The following is a 25,188-nucleotide window of genomic DNA, read 5'->3' on the forward strand; positions in this document are numbered from 1 at the left end:
TCTTTTGCCAATACTCCATCAAAAATTGACCTAACGACTCAAAGACAATTGGGTAAAGTTCATAAGGCAATGAGGCATAATTATACTTTCCCTGATGTTCCCCAAAAAATCAATCTAATATATGTGACCAAATATGTTGTATAAAGGGGAATTAAATTACAAAATAATAAAAGATGTCATAATTGTTAAAACATGGTTAAAAAAAAATATAAAAGTAAATTATAACAAAAAATGATTTACAGTTTGTTTTATTTTAAAAACCATCGGCTTAAAAGTTTTATGATATACGTACGCAATATGGTTGTTATGTTTATAAATATTCTGGATTAATCAAAGCTATATCTACTACATGAGTCTAATGTTCTTACACCCTTTTTTCTGTGGTTACATTTTTTTACAAAGAGTTTATTACAGCTCAGTATGATCCCCATTAGCCTGAATGATGTCCTCGAATCTGGGCTTGCAGATAGAACATGACCTCCTAACCAAATCCTTTTTTACATTGTTCCAAATCTCACCGAGAGAGGCTTACAGGACCTAAGTGACTAAGTGTTTAAATACGTCCACAAGACAAAGTCAAATGGGTTCACATCTGGTGAGTATAGTGGCTACATTATTTTGTTCCAAAAATCCATGTTCTTCTGGAGAAAGGAATGGGTCACTTTGGCAGTATGTTCGAGTGATCCATCCTGTTGGTGAACTACATAGTTGTTGTGAAGCTGGTCTTGACCCATGGGATCAATTTGGACCTCCTCTAGATGAAATTGTCGACCGCCGTGAGCCTGTACCCGGCTTGGACCAGATCAAGGGCATTTTGTGGCCCTTTGATGCAAACAATCCCCGACTCATGACTGACAGTGGGTGTTTGTGGTGAAGATTTTTTGAGCACCATCAGGAACATCCCCAAATTCAATATATAGTTGATCATTTCGACGATTAAACACTGGATCCACAGCATAAGTCATAAGTTTTCTCATCCTAAAAGCTGATGACCCGATTGTCCAGTGTTGACTCCAGATTGTTAAACAATTTTTGACAACAAAGAACGTGTTTGGGCTTAATGGTGTCCGTGTGAAGGAGCGTCTTCTTCATCACCAAAGACTTCCAACCCTCCTTGTGATATTCCTTCTGAATGTGTACTTCGAAACATTTAGGTCATATGTATGAGATATCATGGGCTTCCTTGGTGTAGCCATGCCAGGGTTTTGATTACAGATTATGACTTTTTTATTAGAGGGACTACCTCCCATGCGGTGATTTTTCGTATTCCAAACGTTTTTTGATATTGTACACGATCTTTGGGTCCATACCGGTTTGCTTGACAATGTTCTTTTTGTGAATTGGCATACGGAGTCAGATGGCAACTTTTACACGATTCACTATCTCCATAGTTGTGAAATAACAAAACAAAACAGTGAAAATCAACATAATAGACTCTTAGATTTCATCTTCCATTGAAAGTTTAAAAATATATCAACCTTGAGATATTATCACTTACAGTGATCAAGAAACAGTTTTGGTACACATGGTATACAACACTATCTCATATCGTGTTATTCTTTTATAAAATTCATGTTCAAAACTTAGATAATTGAAGGGATACTAAATGAACTGTAAAAAACAGATGGTGGTTCTTTGAGGTAGACATAATGTGCTACCCTCTAGTTGATTATGAATATACGGTGGAGAAAATAAGTATTAGATCTCCTGCCGATTTTGTAAATTTGATTACTAATGAATATTTTCTATAGGATTGAGGTCCGGAGACTAGCTAAGCCACTCCATGAACTCGATGTTATTTTTCTTGAGCCACTCCTTTGTCGACATAACTATAGGTATATTTTGGGTCATTTTCTGTACTGGGAGACCCATAAAACGACCATTTTCAGTAGTCTTCCTTAACAAGTGCGCCCCAGCAACATTGACAACCTCATTTTTCCTGTGAATAAGCATTGGAACAATATGAGCCGCAGCTACTTCTGGCCCCACTTAGAGGCTTTCATTTCCGCCAAGTTCTACATGTATTGCATAAATATTTTCTTGATATCTACCAATTCCGAGTTCAGATGAGTTTAGATTAAAATGAACTTCGAAATGCAAGGTGATTCAAGACTGATTCACAGTTGACTATATTATATTTTTTCTATTACTATCTTCTATAATCTATAGATAATATTTGTTTTATCATCTGATTAAGAGCAAAAGGGAACTTGCATTTGAAACATGGCCCGACGTGAGCAGAACATTGAAATTCAATCATTGCAAACTTTTAATAATTAGCTAAGCGACGGAAATGATGTATAAATGGAGCGGAGGAAAGGGATCTCGACTCTTTTGAGTTATTTGGATAATTTTGAAGATCTTGAAAATAGATTAAAGGTATCCTTATGTAGAGAAGGTTCCGAATTCGTTTCCTATGGAGTGTAAGGGAGGGGGGGACTTGGAGTCGATGCGTAAACTGAGGGATGGGTTGTTTCTAAATAGCTTGTACTCATTATGTAATGCATCCCGGCTCTTTCTTGTATCATCATGAACTATGCCAATATTTTTTTTAATTTCAGGAATACTTTGTAAGGGCGTCATTACTACACAAAAATATACAGTATATTTTATTGTCCGCTGAGGATATTTCTGCATCTTTTCTCATAATCAATGTACTGAATACTGAACTAGAATTACCTCTTTATAAGCTGTGAACAATCGTGATTGAATAATTGGCATACCAATTGAGTTTGGGCCTTTTTTTTATGTTTCATTTCGGTGAAAATGTTGTGTGATAAATGTAACAACGTGTTCAGTCTCCTATAATATATTATTCACGTTTCTTCGCTTTACGAGTTTATTATCATATTATTAAGAGATTGCGATCATTGATTTTAAGCTTTCTACATCAACCGTCTTCAATTTCAAGATAGAAAGAGAAAATATGCCTTGCTATTTTCCCAATCTCCTCGACTAATTTTAAACATGATTTATAATATTTTTTTTACTAGCAGGGGGTGCCTACGTTGCAGGGGTTGATTGCTACGGAATAGAAACAAAAAAATGAGAGTATAAGAAAAGAGGAAGATGTAGAAAGGGACAAAGGGAGAAAAGAAGAGAGGAGAGACAGAGGGAAGGAAAGATATACACAGAAAGAGAGAAGGGAAATGAGTTTCTAATTTCTTTAAAACAGCCTCTAAATGACGTCAAGAGCCCAATAAAATTTCATGGGAACATGCCTAGTTATCATATAGGTCTACTTGCTAAAGTTCAGACAGATATGGAGAACCATTTTGGATTCCATATGTGATAATATGAAAAAAAGACTGTGGCAAAAATTATATATAAAAAAGCAAAAAACTCAATGCTGTTGACTTCTTAAATTCAACATAATTAAAATGACAACTTACCTATAAACGAGATTCGAATTCCCATCGAATTGATACTGAATTATATTATTAAAAATCTCTAGTAAAAAGAACACCAAGTGATGATTGTTGGGAGAGGAAAATAAAAACCAGGGTGTAGAGAACGCCTCGAGCAAATGCATCAGTTTACATGCAGCTACCATGGATAGGGATTTAATATAAGGAGAAACGTTGCAAAGGATGGTGAGGAGACAGTCAAATAAGGGTTGGAGTCTTTGATGTCCTGTAGTGATGATTTTGTGGAATACGATGATGAGTAAATCACCATGAGTTCCTGTAAAAAAAAAAATGAGAATAAGTAGGGAAAATTGAAATTTTCTTGAAAAATGAACATATGGGAGTGCTAAAAAAATATTTTATTTACTTTTACTCGTTCCGTCTTCCCATTAAACTTTATCGTAAAAAATATTTTTGACATTATTTAATATTGAATGATGACCTTCGATTATAAATGTTTTCACCTATATTGAAAAACTGGCCGTATTAAAATACGATTTTTTGTAAACTGGGTGGTCCATTGAAATTTGATCCATTAATAATTCAATAACTACTTAAGGTTGAGTGATTGAAATTTATTTACATTTCGATCTATATTAAAGCATAAACAGTCAGTTATAAATCAGAACAAACCTGAGCTCTCTAGCTTATGTACAAGTCGAGAAAATGATACTTTAACGTGATAGACGATTTTACATTCGCAAACTCTAAGCAGTTGGGTGTTTCCAGGACTACCGTCTATGCTGTCGCTACGTCCAAAAAGTTGGAGAGGAAGAAGAACTTTGTTAAAAAGGCCAAACTGGACCCAAAAGAAATAGAAATAATAGACCAGGTCCATTCAAGTCCCTTCAAGTCCATGAGGGCCCATCCAAGGGACATCGGAGTTACACACCAGACCGTCGAGAGAGCTATCAAAAAATTGGGTAGGTGGAGCTTTACAAGCGAAGAGTGGGTACTTTTGAAACCCACCATGAAAGAAACCCATCTTTTGTGTTGCAATACTCTTTTGAGTTCTTCTGAATTCTTTTTTTACACTTGTGGTACCCCTAAAACCCTGATGACAACCCCCTCGATATGCAGCTAAAAAGTGTAGTCGAGGAGAAGGCCTGCAATGTCTTTCATCCAAACACCGAGGCCCACAAAGACACTGTGAGTCAGCACTGGGACACCATGATAGAGAAATACCACACCTTCAACTGCGGGCTGGAAGCTATCATTGTCTCTAAGGGTGGCTACACTAATGATTAAGAGAGCTCAGATACACATCTATTTTTTATATTAATTTTGTTGAAATTCTATAGTTTATTAATAAATTATATCTTGTTGATTTTTAAAATTCAAGGTGTTTAGATTTTAATGGATTACTCGGTAAATTGAAAAACTAGCCGGATTAAAATACGATTTTTCCAATTGTTCCAATAACATAAAGTTTCAATTACAGTTATATATATATACATTTTAATTTATAATTATACAAACCTTTATTTGATTCATACTTGACTCTGGTTAGTTTTGACATTTTAATTTATTCTACGTTTAATTTGTGTTTAATTATAAAAGTCAGCAAATGCTGATACATGTTAAATTTCAATCAAAAATTTAATAACCAAAGACTACTTCTAAAAAGTGTTAGATACTTTTGCCTTAAACTATTTTGTAATAAAACCATTTTATTTCAAGGATATTTTCCCTTAATACAGGCTCCTCCATCTAACATAAAATGAAACACTTCTTACCCATTACATAAAGTTTTAAATTTCACAAAATATCATTAAATTTGGAAAAATTAATTCATCAAACAATCAAGGGACAGCCTAATTTACATTTTCGATTAATATAGCTGCATTTTGCATTAATGACCAGTTCCATTCTGGTACAAAACTTTGCAAAGCAGTTTTTTACACGTAAAAATTTTATAGAAACTAATTCAACATATCATATCTCTCATATCAAGAGAGACTTACCACTCTAGTCTTTTATTTTTTAAAGTGCAATAAAATTGTATCTTGTTCAAATAAAAGCTTTATCAACATCAAATAATAATCAAAAAATAATGTTTCTGATATTTCAGGTCAAAAAATATGTGGCAGGTAAAATAAACTTTTTTATAACTGAATATCAAGCTATCGAATAATGTTTTACACTCATCCATCAGATGAGTAGTTGACAAAATACAATCCAAAAGTCAAAGGTCTTCAAAACGATTTTGGATAAAATTCATCATGAAAAGGAGCTACGAAATCAGAGGTCAATTGAGTTAAAGATCTGCAATTTATTTATTTAAATGCCCAATGAAATTGTAGTTGACATACCAAATTTTATACAATTCAAGAGAAAAAAAATTAAAAGAAGTGTAATTTTCCAAGGGATGATCCAAATATTTCTTATTATTTGTAACTCTAAGTTCAAAACTGTATTTGAGGAAGAAGGAAAATAAAATTAAAAGGAAAACCCTTCTCAATTTATTTTTCTTGTGCGGCCAAACAATAAACTGTCGCATATTTATTTTTTTAGTTTTTTTATGCCTCATTGGGATACAACTTTTCTTTGTCAAAAAGAAAACAAACATATGAGTATGAGCTTGAATGATCTATTTAGAATGATGAGAAATATGTTCTGTATACATATTTATAAAACTACAAACAAATATTTTGATCGATGAAGTTATATGATAAAGCACTACAAACGAACGACATGAGTACATTGTTCGATATTCATTAGACTGATCCGAATTTGGGCTAATATTTTTCTCGTCGGGAAACAAGACCTATTCTGCAAAGAAAAAAAAAACTAACTTTGTGCATAGATGCAGACCTCTTTTGTACTTTTTGGTGTAGTACAAATTAAAGATTATTAAACTTCTTTTTCTTTTCGTAAATTTGAACAAAAAATATAACTTTTGATATTTTCTTAGTATTTAAAGTTTCCCTGTTTTATCAAACATAACATAGTAAAATTCAACCCTAATTGAAGTATATAATACTTTAAACCTGTAGGAGAAGACTCAAGTGCGCCATCTACAAATGAGGTAAAAAACTAATAAATTACTATAATATCATAACATAAGTTCATAAGGTCAACTTTCATATTTTTAAAAGAAAAATATTTAATTAGATATTAATATCTAAATATAAACCTTTAACAAATTAGGCCTGTGAAATTAATCAATCACAGTTTTTATGAAATTATTTAATTCCAATATCAAGCTTATCATAGGGATCTTTTTTAGGTATAGGTATATTTTCGACTATTTGAACCTAATAAATGGGACTTCTGAATTTATTTTATCTAACAAGAGTAATTTTTCGGTTCTTCTACCCAATTTGTAACACGTGCCTTTGGGTTTTCAAGAATGAATTGGTTATTGTGATAGTTGCTGAGCATAAAGGAGGAAAATTATCTTGCGTTGTCTAATAAAAAATAATTAATGTGACTTTAGACAAATTTAGTAAGGAACATGTATAGATAAAGCAACACCAGTGAGATCTCTAGAGACTAAAGTACTCCACAACTCATCACATCATACGAGGGTCTTTTGAAAAGTCCGTGCAAAATCCTATATATATAGAACAAATATCGAGGTTGTTTTTAGTTAGTAGCATCTCTTGGAAGGCCACACGCCAACTTTCAGCCAGATGAGTCAATTTATTTCTGTTTGGCATTCGTTTGACTCGAGGAAGAGGAGTGATTTTCAAAAAATATGGACGAAATTTTTTTTTGTGTGTTGATTAAACATTACTTAATGAAGGGGAAAACGCCTGAAGAGACTAAAAAGAAGCTTGATAAATATTATGGGTACTCTGCCCCTTCCAATAGTACAGTTTATAAGTGGTTTCGGAGTGGTTATCTGGGCACAAGTGATGCTGAACGTTCTGAACGCCCTGTTGAGGTTACTAACCCAGAAACCATTGATAAAATCCCCATTATATGTTGATGGATGACAGAAGAGTGAAGGTGGGTGAGATTGCTAAGTGATGTGGACATCTCGATTTGGAACCCTATTTCCATTCGTTTTGCGGCCACAACTGCTGAGGTGAGAGTTGCTCCATTGTGTTGAAGGAAAAGGAATTTTTTTTTTTGTGGGCCAATCGTGGTATTTTTTCTTGCAGCTCGGTTTTCAAACGGTCCAATAAAGATGAATAATAAGCACTGTAATAGTTTTACACTTTCCCAGAAGTTCGGTGAGGATTATTCCTTGCAAATCCAAAAGACAGTCGCTATAATCTTTCCGGCAGATCCCTCGATTCAAAGAATGGATTTCTTGGGCATTTATCTTCAATATTGTTAGAACAAGTCTGTTCTTCGACCCCTAATAAATCTGGCCTACCACTAGTTTTTGATGAAACAGAGAAACTAAAAATCATTGATCTCATCTTACGAGCCCTTAAATGATTGAAAAAAAAAAGGTGTCGAATATTCTTAACTGATAACTAAATATTAAAAATATAAAAAGAAACAATTCTTTACACATTGCATCATATTTGAGACGGTACAAGAGGCCTAAAATGGCCGATTTTGACCAAAAAATACCATTTATCCAAACTAAAATGCTACCATGACAAAAAATGACCTGATATGCCTCAAACTTTTATAAAGTGATTTAAAGGATTATCCACAGAAGATAAGGTCTTTGTGCATGGGAAAAAAAATTATAACTAAATTTGGGAATTCTGAATTTCAAACAGCATTTCCCAAAGCATGTGAAATTACATTTTATATGATGAAATAAATTTTTTTAATGATTTTACAACTTATAAACATTAGAAGTTACCGTGTAATAATTTTATGTTTAGACTGTTTTTGATTTATACTAATATCAGTTTAGTATCAATTTAACTTTGAAAAAATAAATTTTATTAAATCAATTAACATTTTTCCTTCAATAAAACATGTTGAAAATATAATATATGTAAAATCAATAAAATATTATTGTTTTTTGTTTTCTCTATTGAGGTTATTCATTAATTTTATACAAAATTATGTCCAATAAATCTTTTAAAAGAGAATCAAACATTTATCAATAGTTATTTTAATATTTCATAAATTGATTTAAAAATATACCTAATTAATCAATCTTATGCAGCTTATGATAATTATGTTTTTTCAATTTATCATAATTATTGATAGATATTAGATAAAAAGTTGAAAGAGCTAAATTGTTTTAGTAATAGTGACAAAAAAGTTAACTGAAAAAATACTTGTATAGTTCAACTTTTATTTAATAACTAGAGTTGTAGGAAATTAGATATTAAATTTGTGCAATATTTTTCCAAGAAATCTTAAGTATTTATCACCATTTTTCATGAGCACATTCACACATAGTACCTCAATTCATAGATTATAGAAGCTTTCTCTTCAAGAATGAAAGAATAATATTAATAGGGTAAGAAAAAACAAAACAGTCATATAACGTTATGACTGATGATTTAGGGAGTACTTTAGTCTCTAGAGCGCTACATATTCTAATCTTAGCTACACCCTAGAGTGTTTTCTATTTTTTAAAGTTGACCAAATTTAAAATTATCATGGATCATGAGATGTGCTTAAGTGTTGTTAATTACTGCCTATTTTTTTTTTTTTTTTTTGGTGGCATCAAAAACCGTTACCCTCCATCTCCATCATACATAGGCTCAAAATTACGGTAATTAATCCTAATAAAATTAGATTTGTGCACCCATAAGATATAAATCGTGATTATTATAGTGGAAACATTATCATTTCGTTTTCGATAAATACTTTTATGAAATGTTTATTAATTATAACTAATTTTAAGTTCTAAAAATGTACTCATTACTTTTGATGAGGTCTAGTGGGATATCTTAAATAAGAGCTGATATTACATGAGTAACGCGTGTGTACCTTAAGCTGAAAAAAGGGATCTTGGGAAGACAAAAGAACAACTTGAATACATTTTTGCAACGATGGTTGTTATTAAATTGCAATGTTTATTGTCTAGAGCAGTGGTTCTCATATAGGGGTACGCGTACCCCTCGGGATACTTGGAGGCACTCCAGGGGTACTTAAGGTTTTGAAGTGGTATATAACTCAGCCGCATCCCCAGGAGGTGGGCTGGAAGAGCCCCCGAAAACAAGGATTTTTTTTTACTTGAAAATTCAATACCTCAATTTTTTTTTTTTTTTCAAAAAATTTAATTTAATTTCCTGTGAAAAGCTATGGATTTTTAAATTTATTGCTAAAAAATTTGATTTTTTTTTATTTAATTTTTTGAAATAGCTGAGGATGAAAAAAACATAAATATGGAGAAAAAAAAAATGAAAAATTAAATTTTTTGGAATTTTTTTTTTATTTTTGAAATTTTTAAGAATAGATTGGGATATTGAATTTTTTTTTCGAAAAATTCAATATTTTGAAATTTGTTTCAAAAAATTTAATTTTCAATTTTTTTTCCAAAATTTTAATTTTCAATTTTTTTCAAAAATTATAATTTTTGGATTAATTTTTATAAAAATTCCAAAAACAAGCCCTCCCCCCCTCCAAAATGTAATCCTTTGTACAAAAATAATTTGTACAGGTAAGGTGGAACTTGGGTTAAATAAATATTTTAAAAGTGGTAACTCACTAAAAAAAGATTGACAACAATATCATAATGTTTATCCCACAAGGAGTTTCGCTCAGGCTACACAAAACGAGTTTTTTTGGAGAAAATTGGCTGAGAGGAGAGAAGAAAATAGAATGAGAAGAAGATAATAAACTGTCTTTACCGGTGTGAAGGCTAGGTTTCTAGGATTTATTTACCAAGTGTCGGATTAAAAAAATGGATCACGTCATATCCCCTTTCATTTATCTCCTCTTACGAGACAGAAGTTATTTATACAAATTGCTGTACCAAATTGAAGTTTTTATTTTATTATACTATTTTTATGTAATTAATTTCTTATTTCAATAATTATCTAATAATTATAGTAGTTATTTTGTTATATGTAATTGTTTTAAATTGACTGTGATTGTGGATTATTTCTTTTTTATTTTACGTATTCAGTTAGTAAATGTATGTATTGCCATATTTTGAGGATGGTCACATCTGTGGTGGGTTCAGGTCACTCTGTTCCCTGAACTTAACAAAATAATTGTATTTAATATGGGGATTTCTGATGCTCTTAACCTTATAATCCTAAAAGGATTCCACTGTCCTCCTCCAATTTCAAACATGGGCATAAACCTTCCTTAAAAATGCCCTCAAAAAATGAATTAAAGAATAAAAACCTAGATTTTTAAGTTGATTTTACCCCAAAGGAAATTTTGATACTTTTTAATAATAGTGTTGTTTTATAACGTTCTTGTACTCGTCTTTATGAAGATGTTTGTTTATTTTTAGTTTTATGTAGGCTTAATTTTACTCTTTAATTCTTAAAGTACAAATGGATCTTTAATAACTATATGTATATGCTCCCACATTATGTTGGGTCGTTCTTCTTAATATGTCTAATTTTTTAAATTAAGGGAAAATATTTTTTTTTTTAACTTTCTTCAATGGCTTTCAAGTTAACAATTAATTTATGTGAAAACATAATTAAAAAGTTTTTTGGAGTAGAAAAAATATTATCATATCAGTACAACTTTTTTTTACATAATATTCAACTCCTCTTAAATAGTATTTTTTTTCTCTCTGGCTTGAAAATGTCGATGTGCATGGCTGCCGTGAGCCCTCCGAGAACCAGATTAGGGGTGTTATTGACGACATCCACATTAATGAAAGGTTTTTTTACAGAGCCATCCTTCATTTCTAAGGTCTAGTTGTGTTCTAGTCTCTTCTTAAAGTTTAAGATGGTCTTACAAGCCATTCCCTATGGACTAGTCACCTCCGTTGGAGTATGATCCGCACGAAGAAAGGTTGATGCCCTAAGCCTTGATTCTTGCTGTGATGGCATTTATCGTCCAAGTGTCAAATTTCCACCCGGCATAGTAATTTGCTATGATTATCGAAAAAGGTTTCATATCCATTTGATTATCATTACATGTATGACCATTGAAATGGCATAAAGATTCTGGAGAAATTAAGTATTGTTAATTATTTTCCGTACTTGAAATTTTGAGTTATTACAGACGAGGATTGAGAAAAATTTCCTTCATTTTTTTTTTTGTTTTCAAAAAAGCACTCTGTAGGTAACAAAAGATAAAATTTTAGGTTCCATAGTTTATTATTATGTTTCTCGGTGTAAAAGCAATCCGAAAAACACAATTTAAATCCCGGGGCAAAAAAAAAAGAAACTGGAATTTTTGTTGACAATTATATCTTTAATACACCTTATGACACACATTTATGGGGAAAATATCCCAAATCATCTGGTAAATTGTGCACCTCTATCCATATTCCAATATTCTATACTCAATCCAGTGCTTCCTGTTTTAATTATCTTATTTTATCCAGTAGCTTTATGCTAAAATCGTAATTTTGTTTTAGATATATGATGTTATTTACATTATATGGATTAAAATAATAGATTTCGAAAAACTAATTTCGTATTTTTCCCGTTATTTAAATGTTTTATATTATCTCAATGAAGCCAAGTTTGCCTCGTTCTGTTTGATAACTTGTTTCCAACGAGGATCCAACATAATAATCCATTCTCTAGAAGCCTTAACCCTATTGGTAAAGAAATCGGACAACCAATTCACACAGTCCTTTATTGAGGCCAAATTTGTACACCGAATTTCTTATGGGTAGAAGCATAAGAAATTCCCATCCAATGTCCTGGAGCTTCTGGACCGTCATTAAAGATACGTGGGAACTGATGTTGTCTTTTCTCTTAATCACCAATACTAAGGGCTTCTGTTCGATCGCCAACTTCAAACGGTCGAGTTGTTCTTAGTAGGGGGTAAAATTGAGAGGGGGTGGGAAATCGCTAGAGCCACTGTTGTAGAACACAAACCTGAAAAAGAATCGGCCACGTATATATCGCAAATTGTCTTGGTCGCTTTCAAAGCGTTATTCCCTTTCAGGGTGTAAAAATATAAAATATGGCGAATTTCTTCCTTTGAGACCTCCATACTCAACGCAGGATCATTCAAGACCGAACCGTCGAAGCACAATACTGTCCAAAAACACCTTTACACTCGCCATCGTATGATCCAATGTGACCAATAAGGAACAAGACTTAGTTAAAAAAAAGAGGCGGGAAATACGAAATTACTTTTTCCCCAACTTAATAGTTTGTTATCTTGATAATAATTTGACAACCATCTTGTATTTAGTTAGGATGATGAGATTTTGAGAAATTAAGAAATCAATTTGGAATCTAAAAAGTTCTAGAGCAAAACTTTAAGCGCAAATATATCTTTAAAAGCAAATATTTTGCGCATTTTGCGTAAATATAGAAGCAATACCTGTGGGACAGGTTAGGAAAAAAATTAATCTTAAGCCCTGAACTTATGAAGACACGATTTTACGCTAATATAATTTTAAAAAACTTACCTGTAAAAATAGGGATATCCATAGGAATTGTGGCTGTATAGGGCTTATTCAATCTGACACCAAAATTTCGCTCTCCACTTAGAAGTAAAAGAATAAATACACCTATTTATGAAGGGGATAAAATGAGAGAATTTACTCTACGTAATCAAATGAATAGCTTTTGAATAAATAAAGTTCCTCATAATCTACTCGTATAGATAAATAAATAGATATGATATGTATTTTTGCAAGAAATTCAATTCATTTAAGTGCTTGGTTGAGTGTGTGAATGAAAAGAAGGCATCATCGGAGATAAATATAAATATGAAATATCGTACTCAAATAAATGAAATAATCTCAAAAATAAATCTCTTATATATCAGATATTGATATTAGGCAGGACATACATACATATTAGTTCTATTGGATAGAAAAAAAAGCAATGACAATTTCTTTAAGATCCTTTTAGGGATATATATATATAGGGTTGTGAATCCTCAGCATTTTTTTAGCGTTGTTGGCAACTTGATTTGCATTTCTTTATTTTTTTTAAGTGGTTATCATCATAAATGAAAATACGTGAATGGAAAATTGTCATTGGAAAAATTTACCTTCATTTACTAACAAAATAACAAATTTAGCCCAAAAGTGGTTTTATACCATGGCAGAGCCACCAAACAAATTAAAAATATCTGACACCACTTCACAAACCATTTATGCCCCCTCAAAATACTTCAAAATAAAGATCAACCCATGGGTTCAAAAGTACATTAACTACGCAGTTAACAAAGAAAAACAATAATACAGTCATTTTAAATGGGAAAAAAGTAACATATGTACGATTTCCTGGAACTCAGACTTTATTCAGCTGTATTCGGATGGGGCCTACAAACCTTGCAAAGTGTGGCAGTAGTTTTTAACCTATTTTGTGGCCCTGTCGTGGTCTTCATCAACCAATGAGCCGGGCGTCTATTTTGGAGCATATAGAAGGGGATTCTATGCTTTGTATATTAGAAGCGCTGGTTTTTAACCTGGTTGACCTCTTTGCCGTATCCTTAATCAACCCATGAGCCTGGGATTCATTTTGAAGTATTTTGAGGTACCCTAAAGGATTTGTAAAGTGATGGCAGTGGTTTTGAACCTGCTTGGTACCCCTGCCATTAACAAAACCAGTTTTGGGGTGACCTATTCTGATTTTGTTATAAAATGACAGGAAATTTTCCCAATGGCAATTTTCTCAGGGCATTTTTTCTAGAACCATGAAAATAATATTATATGCCCATAATAATTTGAAGAATTTTTTTGGAGGAAAGCTGTAATGACGTTTCATTAAATTAACACAGACAGCACTTTGTATCTAGAAATGGTATAAGCAGAAATTACTCCGATGTTGATCCTTAAATCTAATCAGAGTCCAACAATGCTTTAAACTTATAACTCCACAACAATTCCACAGAATTACTTTTCATCTTTTACGCACTATTCATTATTTTATACTTATTGTTCTCTCTTTAAGGATAAAAAATGTAAACGATAGCTTTGGCAAATAAATAACATATATTCAGGTAGCATCTTTAAAAGCCTGAACCGTTTTTCCCTTATCATATTATTTTCATCTATGGTTATCATTTCTCTCTCTCATTCTTGAAGAAAAAGCAACCAAGTATAAAATGAAAATAGGAGTCTGTATGTGATCATTAGAGCTGAAGTTTTTTTGTAAAGTGTATCCTTGTTGGACTCGAAGGAGAATAGAAAATCACAAAAGAGTCATTGCCTGATAAGGAGTGAGGCATGTGTTGATTTCCTTCATCTTACAGCTGCTTGTAACCTATTTAATGAAAGGTCATGGCAGCTAAGCTGCTCTCTTCCCTACAATTCTTACAATTGATAGGGTTACCATTTTCATTTTTTTTCTCATGCTCAAAATGCTTACGATTTACAACTCTACATATCGATATTTGAAAGTCATAAAAATCATAACTTTTTGCATTTGAAAAAATTAATTAAATAGAAAGAAAATGAACTGAAAAAAAATACATTAGGATCATTCTATATCAAATCCCCCCCAAAAAGGCAATTTTGCAACCAAACAATTTTACCTGCAAACTAAGGTTTATTTTTTGAAATGAAATTATTGTTACCTTTATTCAAACAATTATAGCAGTAACTCAGGAGTACACACAGATCTAAATTATCATATTTTCTTAGCCTGTGGTTTAATTTAATCAAAGTACGTATTAAGGAAGAGTAAATATATGTAAAATCAAGTTTTAATCTAAACTTCTCCTTTTTTTTTTTTAGCTTTTCTTGAGGCCATGGACTTATATTATGATCACTGACTTTAAATTGGACGCCCTCCATCAAATTATATCTATGTCGAATTGAATTTGTTTGTTAGCTAAAGTATCTATATGAGTAAAGCAAAGTTTCAGGGTATGAATGTTTAAATGAAAATGAGGCATTTTTGATATAAGAAATAACAAAATAGTCCAGGTGATTAAATCTAGCAGTCGTTTCACATATAATATCGAGCGTGTATACAGGGTGCACTGTTTAAAGTGCTCCCTGAGGTATGAAATATACATATTTTTGATCTAGGTCGCATTCATCGAAGGCGTTTTGCGTGTAACTTCGATCAAGTGTACAGGGTTAACTGTACAGGGTAGGGTAGCAGAACGTGTACTCGAGAGATGGTTTTAGAAATACATCAATAATGGGCAAAAAAATAATATTAACAAAACATATAGATAAGTTTTTACAAAACTTTTTTCACTCAATATGGCCACCTTCATTATCAGTCACAGCCTTTACACGTCGCCTAAAGGCCATGCAGGAGTTGATGACAAACTTGTCTGACAAGTTATCGATCGTGAAAACAGGATGAACTCTACATAGTGCTCTCAGATATATATCATATACATATTTTGTGATCTAAGATTTGTATTAATAAAATATTGCAGGCGTTGTGATTACATTATCGAGCTTTTATAAAGGGAGCTTTTTTTTAATGATCCTATAATTCATCAGATGGAAGTTGCATTGATTAAGTGGAAATAAACATTACAGTAGTACAATTACTCCATCTGACATAAAAATATTATTTTTATGTCCAAATACATAATGTACAAATTCTTCTCTAGGAACGACTGGGCCGTGAACCTACACATATTGAGCTCAAAAGAATAAATTTTACAGAGCACGTGGTTCATTGAGCTACGGCGTTTCATTTGAAAATTACTTGAATACCTATTAATGACTGATTTGAACTTTTTTCTGTTTCTTTTGAAAGGAAAGATTCCAATATAGAAAAAGCTGAAGGCATAGTATTTACATCACAATTGTATAATATTGGTTATAACATTTTCCCCAGAAATGTGTATAGTAATGAGTATCTTGTATTATTTAGGGTGATAAAATTTGGCACTCGTACTCAAAGAACTTTTGAAACGTTTTGACATTATTTGAATAATCAATGTTTGACTTTGCATCAAAGATTAACAAAATCCCTCTCCCGCTCAATTACTAATTTTGTGAGCGCATTCCCGCTCTTTTTTTAAAACAATAAGCACGCTCGCACTCCCACTCAATTTTTGCTCGTATAGTTGTATTTGAATTTGACAACTCTTTATGATTGCAATTAAGCTCAAGTGAGCCGTAAGATTTGTGGGAACCATACATTATTTACAATAGCCTATAATAATCCTAATGATTATTTTAATTTAAATAAATTTGTCCAGAAATTTTTATACGTCATTTGGTGTGCCTAGGGCACAAAAGGGGATATGTACGAGGTTTTGTACAAAATCATCCACTTAAGCCTGATAATTAACTTGAGCTTGTGTAAAGGTTCCTAAGGCTTTTGAAATTATGTTTCTGTTAGAAAACAGAAACCTTTTGATATATAATATGAGTTTACTACACAAAATATAAGAAAATAGTATTTTATTTGGTAAAATTCATATACAAATAATAAAGATTTATCTTCCAACAGTATCTCCACACAGGAAGGAAGTGGCAGTGTCTCAGGGGGGAAACGATATCTGAGTGTTCTTAAGTGGTCAGCTACATGAGAGGCAAATTCGTCAACCGAAAAAACAGAGAGTTACATATTCTACATGGAAATACATAAATATTCTAGCTTATGTTGAGATCTAACTTCAACTGTCTATTCTTGCAATCTTTAAAAATTATTCTTCATCTTTCAAAAATTTTGATGTTATCTCACAAGAAACTGAAAAAGTAATGCAAACTTATGTAACTCTCTCTTTTTTCGGTTGACGAATTTGCCTCTCATGTAGCTGGCGACTTTAAGAAGACTCAGATATTGCTCTTCTAAAACGACAAGTGTGCTCTTGCTCAGAATTTTGAGCGCCGATCACTAATACTTTACATAAATGACATCATCAACACTTCCTCTACAGAATAGGACAAGGGTGAATTTTAAATGAGACCGATTTTTTCTTAGAAAACTGGTAATGATTAAACTTTTTAACAGGACCAAATTAGTTCGGTACACTAAAAAACATAAAGGTCTTAGAGCGGTCAGGGATTTTCAGACCGAACCCCAACACAAGTGAAAAGCCCTTTGAGGGATTTGATGTGAAAATATGATCCATTTACTAAAATAGAAGCAAAAAAATTCTTACCAATATGCATAAGACCCACTTTGCTCTGATCCGCTCTAGAATCATTCAAATGATGTAAAATAGGAACGAGAATATCCAGAACATCGCTTGACTTGAGAACATAAAACAAAAACTTTTTGTTGTGCTCACAAAACTTCCAAAAGAAAATGAGGAGCTCTTGATGAAACTGGACTCTACGTTGAGAGTTGGGTAAATAGGTTTGTATAAGAGGATTCATGAGGAGACGCGTGACTCCTTTGAGAATGAAACTAAAGTCCTCCTCTCGATGAATGCGGCTAAGGTAGTTGAGAAAGAGATTGTCTGTGAGGTTCGTGGGTTCATCCTCAATGCTTCCACTCTCTTGATCCAGTGTGATAATGAGAACCTAATTGAGATGAAAAGTATTTTTTTTTAAACTAGAAGTTTTCCAATAATGGTATTAAAAATGTATTGGCAAAGTAAGATCATTATTTATGTTCCTGTCAAATTGTTGTTTTTAAAAACTTATTAACCTGATCATTAGTCTCGTGATGTATTGCAGAGGTAAATCTGCAATACATGGTTATTTTATATTAACTACATATTAGCTACAATGGTGTGCAATCCATGTTCAAAGCAATTAAACAATATTTCGTTTCACTAGATCTTTTTTTTTAGGTTTTTGCTTTATTTTAACAAATATGCATGTACAGCTATTATTTCCTCCTTATAACAATCGTACATTCGTAAATCACAACTTTTTAAACTGTTCCGGATGGAAAATGAATGGAAAGACCTGTGAATCATTTCTTAGTTTAATAAAATAGAATACATATACATCCTTAAAATTTAAACTATATTACATAATTCAAACCAAATAGAACATTTTTTTTAAGATATTTTGCCTTCAAGAAAGGACTATCCAGTCAATGCATTTTTTTTTTAATATTATTTAATTACGTTAGTCAATATCGACCCCTATTTTGTAAAGGGAAGTTTTATCAAACGTTCACCATTTTCAATGGGCTCATCCACTCTCCCTACAAACCGGGTTTAATACAAAGAAAAGCTAATGAAAATTAAGTACAAAAGTCACTCTACCACTTCAGCTGTTCATTATGCTTCCTCACGACAACATAAACCTGTCTTCTTTTAATCATTAACAAAAACATTGTGCACTTTTGTGTATTTTGTGCAACTTAAAGGATTAAATAGACAACGAATATTTCCTGACAGCTCATAGTCATAGATTATGAGGGGTTTTGTTTTTGTCAAAATCTGGCTGTCTTGTCCAGCAGTCGGTACAATACATCAGAATTGAAAATTCTAGCAAGCCCATTTACATTATGGACTAACTTTGTATTTCTATTAACCTTGCCTTTGCCCAAGTCCTGCTAAGACAAAAACAGGTCCTGCTGGTAACTCAAGTTATACTTGAAAGAATACACTTGATCTAAAAATCAAAGGCTAAAAATTTAGCAAATTTACTTATAAAGTAATTATAATCGATTGTACACTTCCTTTTTTTTTTTTAAATAACATTTTAGCAAATTATTAATTTAATTCATGGACCCCTTTAAGGCTTAAACTTCATTTATCAACATTTTTTTTGTTGAAACTATCATTTTTAGGACTCAAAATGAATCTATTAAGAAAACTTAAGTAATATTTATGGGGAAAAATATTAAATTAATGAAAATATGAGCCCTTAATGGATTTGCAATGATGACAAGAATCTTAAAATTGCAAAAAAATGTCTAGACGTACATAGGGATCATTACATTTAATTAAGAAAAAGTATTACCTTCCATCAACCAGGCAAAATGGTAAAAGCCTCAAAACTCAATACTTAAATATGACACCTTTAATTAAATATACTTTAACATCACTTTTTTAGTACCTGTAAAATTAACGGAATATTTAACTTTTGTAATCACTCAACACACCAAAAATTGATATAATATTATTGAAATTTTATCATCTCTTCTGTTATGTATGAAATTGTGCAAAATACAATTTCTTCATTTTAAGATATATTATTTAATTTTCATCTACAAAACATGATTAGATTATAGATGTTATTAATTTGTGAGTTATATAACAGTGGATATTTGAACTTAATAATGTGCCACATAATACTTATATTTTATTAATTTATATTGAAATAGCCAAGTTACACCATTAAAATATGGGGCATCCATGTAATATTCAATTATTGTATTATACCAAGTAACTCAAATCCTTCATTTAAAATTATTCATCTCATTTTTTGGTTGTAACTTGTACAAAACCTCAGCTTGTACAAAAAATGGATATTAATAGAACATAAGAATAAATAAATTCCATGTGCAAGTGTTGTCACAATGCCAATATGGTTTTGCTGGTATTTTTTTCGTTCTGGAAATCCCCGACCAATATTAGACCTTTTTGATTTTCAGTGCACCAAATTTATTTGGTAATTTAAATAATATCGATATGTACCTGTTTCATACCAAAATTCATCTAGGTTGGTTGAGATACATAACTCAAATGAATGTTAATATTAAGGGAAGATTTTATGGGGATGTTAGGACTCTACGGAGTGCCCGTTCTAATTAAAGGTTGAAATATGCAGGCTTTCATGCAATGTTTATTAAGAAAAAAAATATCTAAAACATAAATATTCAGAAACAGGGGACAATCATGTCCCACAAATTCAAATTTGATAACAGAATGTGGAGGCGAAAATTAGTGGTCAGGTAAATGTTGAATTAAATTCGTGTAATTCCTTCTTTTTTTATATATAATTTTTTAGTAAACTTATTTTGGATACGTAGAGTTGTGGTAAGGAAGCTTTATCATCAATTTGACATCCACTGGTCGAAATGACGCCCTCAATTATGTCCCTAGAACTGGTGCACTCCTTCTTGATATTCTATTCAAGTTAGTGTGTCCACTCCTTATCGATGGCAGCATTGAGGAGTCCACATTGCGGTGAGGGTTAGTACTGTTCTTCCTCTTGATGGCATATTAACAGAAATAATCCAGATGGGTTGAGGTCTAGATAACTGGGCGTATTTTCTTGCACCTCTCGAGTCTCTTCTCCTTTAACTTTTTGCTGTCGAGGTGCCTTGGTCTTTGGACATAGGAATTGAGGACAAAATCTCTATGAATAACCACCCTGATGTCCTTGGGGACAACGTTACTGTATTTGGCTAGCCTCCTCATGCTGGTTGTTGGATTACCATCTACATTGGCATTTAGGATGTTGATGAAGGCCTTATTTCTCTTCTTGCTATAGCCACCACTTCCAGGAGACCTTTCAGTGCCCAAAGCGGCGTTTCTAGCGTGTTGGATATGTCGGACTGTGCTGACAATGACGGCAACAATCTTAGCGATGTCTTTTTGGATTACTTGAACATAAAAGAGATAGTGTACACATTGGCGTTAGACCTGTTGCGCCTTCATTTTTTGTCGTGGAGAGATGAATAATACACGAAATCCTTGAATGGAGATCCATTTTTACAAAACAAACTTCTTAAACAGAAGTGAGATTTCTGTACAAATTTAAAATAATAAACACCTCTCATTCTTAACTCCCCACTCTGTTTTACGTTTGCTTTTAGCATATTTTTTGTTGTTTTTTTGTTTGAATAGCTAATTAACCCAATAACGTTCATAACACTGATCAGATTACAAGAAGCAGAAAAACTTACAGTTGACAACAATATCTAGTGAAAATTTATGTGTGTTACTCATTAACAATTTATTCCCCAAAATTTAATTATAAATAAGCTTCATTATATATTTATGTGTGTGAGTAATCCCATGATTAAGATTTAGTACTATTTTTTTTTTTATGATTCATTAATTACAAAATCTTATACTTTAGTAGGACGATGTATAATCATGAAAATCGTTAGCATTTTAGGTATGTTAAAAAAACGAAAATCAACATGATGGTAATTCTGATAATTAGAATAATTTTTTAGAGGAAACAGCTTAGCTGTATGGGGTGGTCCATTGAAATATGAATACTGACTAATGCAATGATTAATGAAGATTGAAAAATCATAATTACTCCATATTTCGACCTATTAAAGCCTATATAAGCATTTACAAAACAAATAAGAAATGAGCTCCCTGACTTACGTACAAGTCGGGAAAATGGCACTTGAACGTAATATACGAATTTCCATTTCCTCATTACGAGTAGTTAGGTGTCTCCAGGACCCCGTCTACACCATCAGCATGTGTGAAACGTTGAAAAGGAAGAAGGGATCTGTCAAAAAGGTTCAACTGTACCCAGATTAGTTAAATAAAAAGCCCAGGCCAATCCCCTCAAGTCCATGAGGATCATTCAAGGGATATAGCGTTTTACACCAGACTGTCCAGGGAGCTATCAAAAAAGTGGATGGTTTTGACACCAGCATTGAAACAATTCCATCTCCTCAATTGCAAGACTCTTTTGAAATAGTTTTATGAGTATTTTTGAACTTTTTTCTACACTTTTGGCCCCCCTACAGCTATGATGCTCACCCCCTTGACTACAACTTTTGGGTGTATATCACAGAGAAATGCCTGCAGAACACTGATGCCCTTCAGAGCCGCTGTCAGTTAGTACTGGGATGCCATGACAGAGGATTACCTTATCAGTGGGTGCCAGCCCTTCCACCGCCACCTGGAAGCCATCATTGCTACTAAGGGACACTACATTAATTATTAAGAGAGCTCAGACGCACATCTATTTATTCTATTAACTTTTGATGAAATTATATTGTTTATTAATCAATTATATCTGTTGAAATCTAAAATTGAAAGTGTTCAGACTTTAATGGACCACTCAGTAATAATGTTTCATTAGATCAGCTACAATCAGATAATGCTCTGTAGTGAGAAAAAATAAACAAGGACATAGAGTGCCATATCTCAAGAAAAGTGGCCCAGGTCCCAATAAGGGACCTGGGCCACTTATTGTACAGTTTAATTATAAAGAAGTCCTATGCCAGAAAAAATATTGAGATTCATGCGGTGTTTGTTTTTGTCATTTTGCTATTGTTTATTTTCACTATTATTGTGATATTATTTTACTAATTTATTCATTGGAACAACTATTATAAATTGACGAAACCTCAAGTATGTAAATAGTATTGACGATTATTTGATTATTCCTAGTGCGGCTTATATTTGTTTTAACAAACTTTAATTAATTTATTGTGTGTTTTCATTATTGATTGTTAGAGTTACCACAAATCGAAAGGACATGTTTTATGCTGCACCTCTTAAGGTATAAATCAAAATTTTGTAAATGAGTTATTCATTCATTAATGATAAATAAATTATGTTAATGTTACAGGGATTATTTTCAAATTAAGATTTTTTAAATTCAAGTCTTTAAAAATTACCTACTTATGAGTACCCAACTTAACGGAAATTTATATACTTTTTTCCTTGAAGAAATAAATATACATACTCGATGCATAGAGGTAAAAAATTTTTTTTTAAATGATCTCAACAAGCGAGAAATATCAAGTAGTGTAGAATCATATTTCAAATTACATATTATATTTTTTTTTAGAGAAAGGGTATTTTATCTGCTAATATATGTTTCTACAATACGTAGTTATAAATGAATCCCCCATCATGTTGAAGCCTTAAAGTTGAAAATATTAGGATCAACCACTTTACTAAAAGAAAATGAACGTGGTCAATCCGACATTTTGAAGAATTTTTGGGAGGAGAGGAGGAAAGGTGTCCTGACAAGGATTCCTCTGATTTCGATCCTCAATTCTGCTCTGAGTTTAACAAGAACTTTCAATGTAAGAATGCAACAAATCATCAGGGTGACTTTCCGTCTTTTATGGGCACACACAAATGATCAATCCGGTTTTGTATACGTCAATGATCAGGGACCTCTGCAGGGTTATATTTTGGGGGCTTAGTTTTTGTAAGTGAGCCTGAATTGCATCAATAACCTATTTTTTATAAAAGAAATCCCTTTGTTGGCATTGAAGTCACACATTACAGATGGTTAGAATTACATATAGTAATTAGTTCGGTCCTACAAAAAAGCTCGGTCTGGACCGTTATCATATAAAAATTCGGTCTTCATCGGTCCATAGGAAAAATTCAGTCTAGTTTACTCACGATTTTACAGATCAATTGTTTATAATACGGCATCATATGTTTTTTCAAGTACAATGACGTTATACGAAGTTTAAACAGAGATAAGCCGCATTAATTTTGATCCTGCCGTTTCATATAAGTATACAGTATTTTTTCTAGAACTTATCGTGTACCTTTCTTTATTTTTTGACAAAAATGAATGACAGTTGATCTAAAAAAATTGTCTCTCATAATATATATGAGACCGAAAATAATCAGTACATAAAATGAGATCAAAAAAAAATTGGTATAAAAATGTGACCGAAAACAATCGGTCCGCGGTCTGAGACCGCGGGTTGCACCAAAAAATTGGTTTAGAAAATTAATGGCCACTAGTGCCCTCTATCCCATCAAAAATTCACAGGATCTCAAATTATAAACACTAAGAGGAAGTTGGAATCTCCATCAAAGAATTCAAATTTATTTGTGGCATCATTTTCTAGTGGTATAAACTTTGCTTTGAGCTTAGATTTTTCACATTTCATTATGTTGTCAGTCATAATTATCATGGTTCAAAATAAAATGATCTATTGGTATGTTAAAAAAGAAAAAGAAAATTCAGGTAGTTATCCCCAAAACTACAAAGAATGTTTAGGAAAAGAGCAGCTAAACTATTATGACGTTTCATTAAATCAAAAAGTGACAGACGTCTTCAAAAACAAATAAACGAACAACGACGTTTTCTAAACATATTCAAAATAAAAAAAGCTATAGGCAAAAAAAAAGAAATCGGTGAAAAGTGCAGGGTTTTTTTTGTTTTCTTGTGCAAAAAAAAAGAGTTTCACTATAATCCTTGATTCGTATATATAATAAAATTTGTAAAAATTTGTCTGGAAATTTGTTGGCATATAAAAATTTATATTTTTCAAAAAATTTCTCTTTTTTTAAACAAACATTTATTTTCAAGTTTTAAGTAGAAATGCAACTAAACGATGTATTTCCTACATTCAATTGTAAGCCTATAAATAATACAATAAAGTCTACTTAATTTCTGGAACATTTTAATACATAATTTTTGCAATATTTACAAAAATGAACAAATTATGGAGGGTTATTATTTTCCATTACTGATTTGTTTGTGCAAGCACGGAAAAAATATTGTTAGGTTTGTGGATCTCTTTATGATTGTAAAAAATGCAATTCACTATTTATTTAGTTTTTGCAGAATAAGGGGAAAACAGTTTACTGCATTTTCTTCGCAAATTTCGATTTGCCAATTTTGTAATAAAAATATAATATGAACTTCTCATTTAGTATTTTTTTCATGCATATTTGTTGGGATGTTATTAGAAGTTTATAACAACATTTTCTTTTTATAAATAATTATTCACTTTATATAATATATAGGCGCTATATTATAATGTCACCCGCACCGATCAGATCTAAACATTAAGAAGAAATATAATTGACCATTGGCAATGTGATTTCCCGCTCCCTCCTTGGCCTGAAAAACGCCAGGTAACCCTTTGCTAGTAAGTTATAAGTAAATGTCCTAATTGAACGTGGAGCAGAATTGAATTTTTTTTTCCTGCCTATTTCCTTTGAAGAGTGGGTTAGTAATTAATTCCTAATTATATAATATAACAAAACGTCAAGACAGCTAAACTGATCTCCTTCAAAA

At 31.9% G+C, this 25,188-nt stretch overlaps 1 protein-coding gene across 1 annotated transcript in view; it reads right to left on the reverse strand.

Annotated features, from left to right (window-relative positions):
- LOC121127528 (protein HID1) overlaps positions 1-25,188 on the reverse strand; it is a 29,305-nt gene that overhangs the window by 1,312 nt on the left and 2,805 nt on the right. The window contains exons 5-7 of the mRNA XM_040722927.2: positions 17,466-17,829; positions 12,841-12,942; positions 3,393-3,684 (exon numbers count right to left, since the gene is read on the reverse strand). Of these exons, the coding sequence (XP_040578861.1) occupies positions 3,393-3,684; positions 12,841-12,942; positions 17,466-17,829 (758 nt within the window). The remainder of the gene's footprint in view (positions 1-3,392; positions 3,685-12,840; positions 12,943-17,465; positions 17,830-25,188) is intronic.

This window comes from Lepeophtheirus salmonis, chromosome 13, assembly GCF_016086655.4.
Source record: "Lepeophtheirus salmonis chromosome 13, UVic_Lsal_1.4, whole genome shotgun sequence".
Classification (NCBI taxonomy): Eukaryota; Metazoa; Arthropoda; class Copepoda; order Siphonostomatoida; family Caligidae; genus Lepeophtheirus; species Lepeophtheirus salmonis.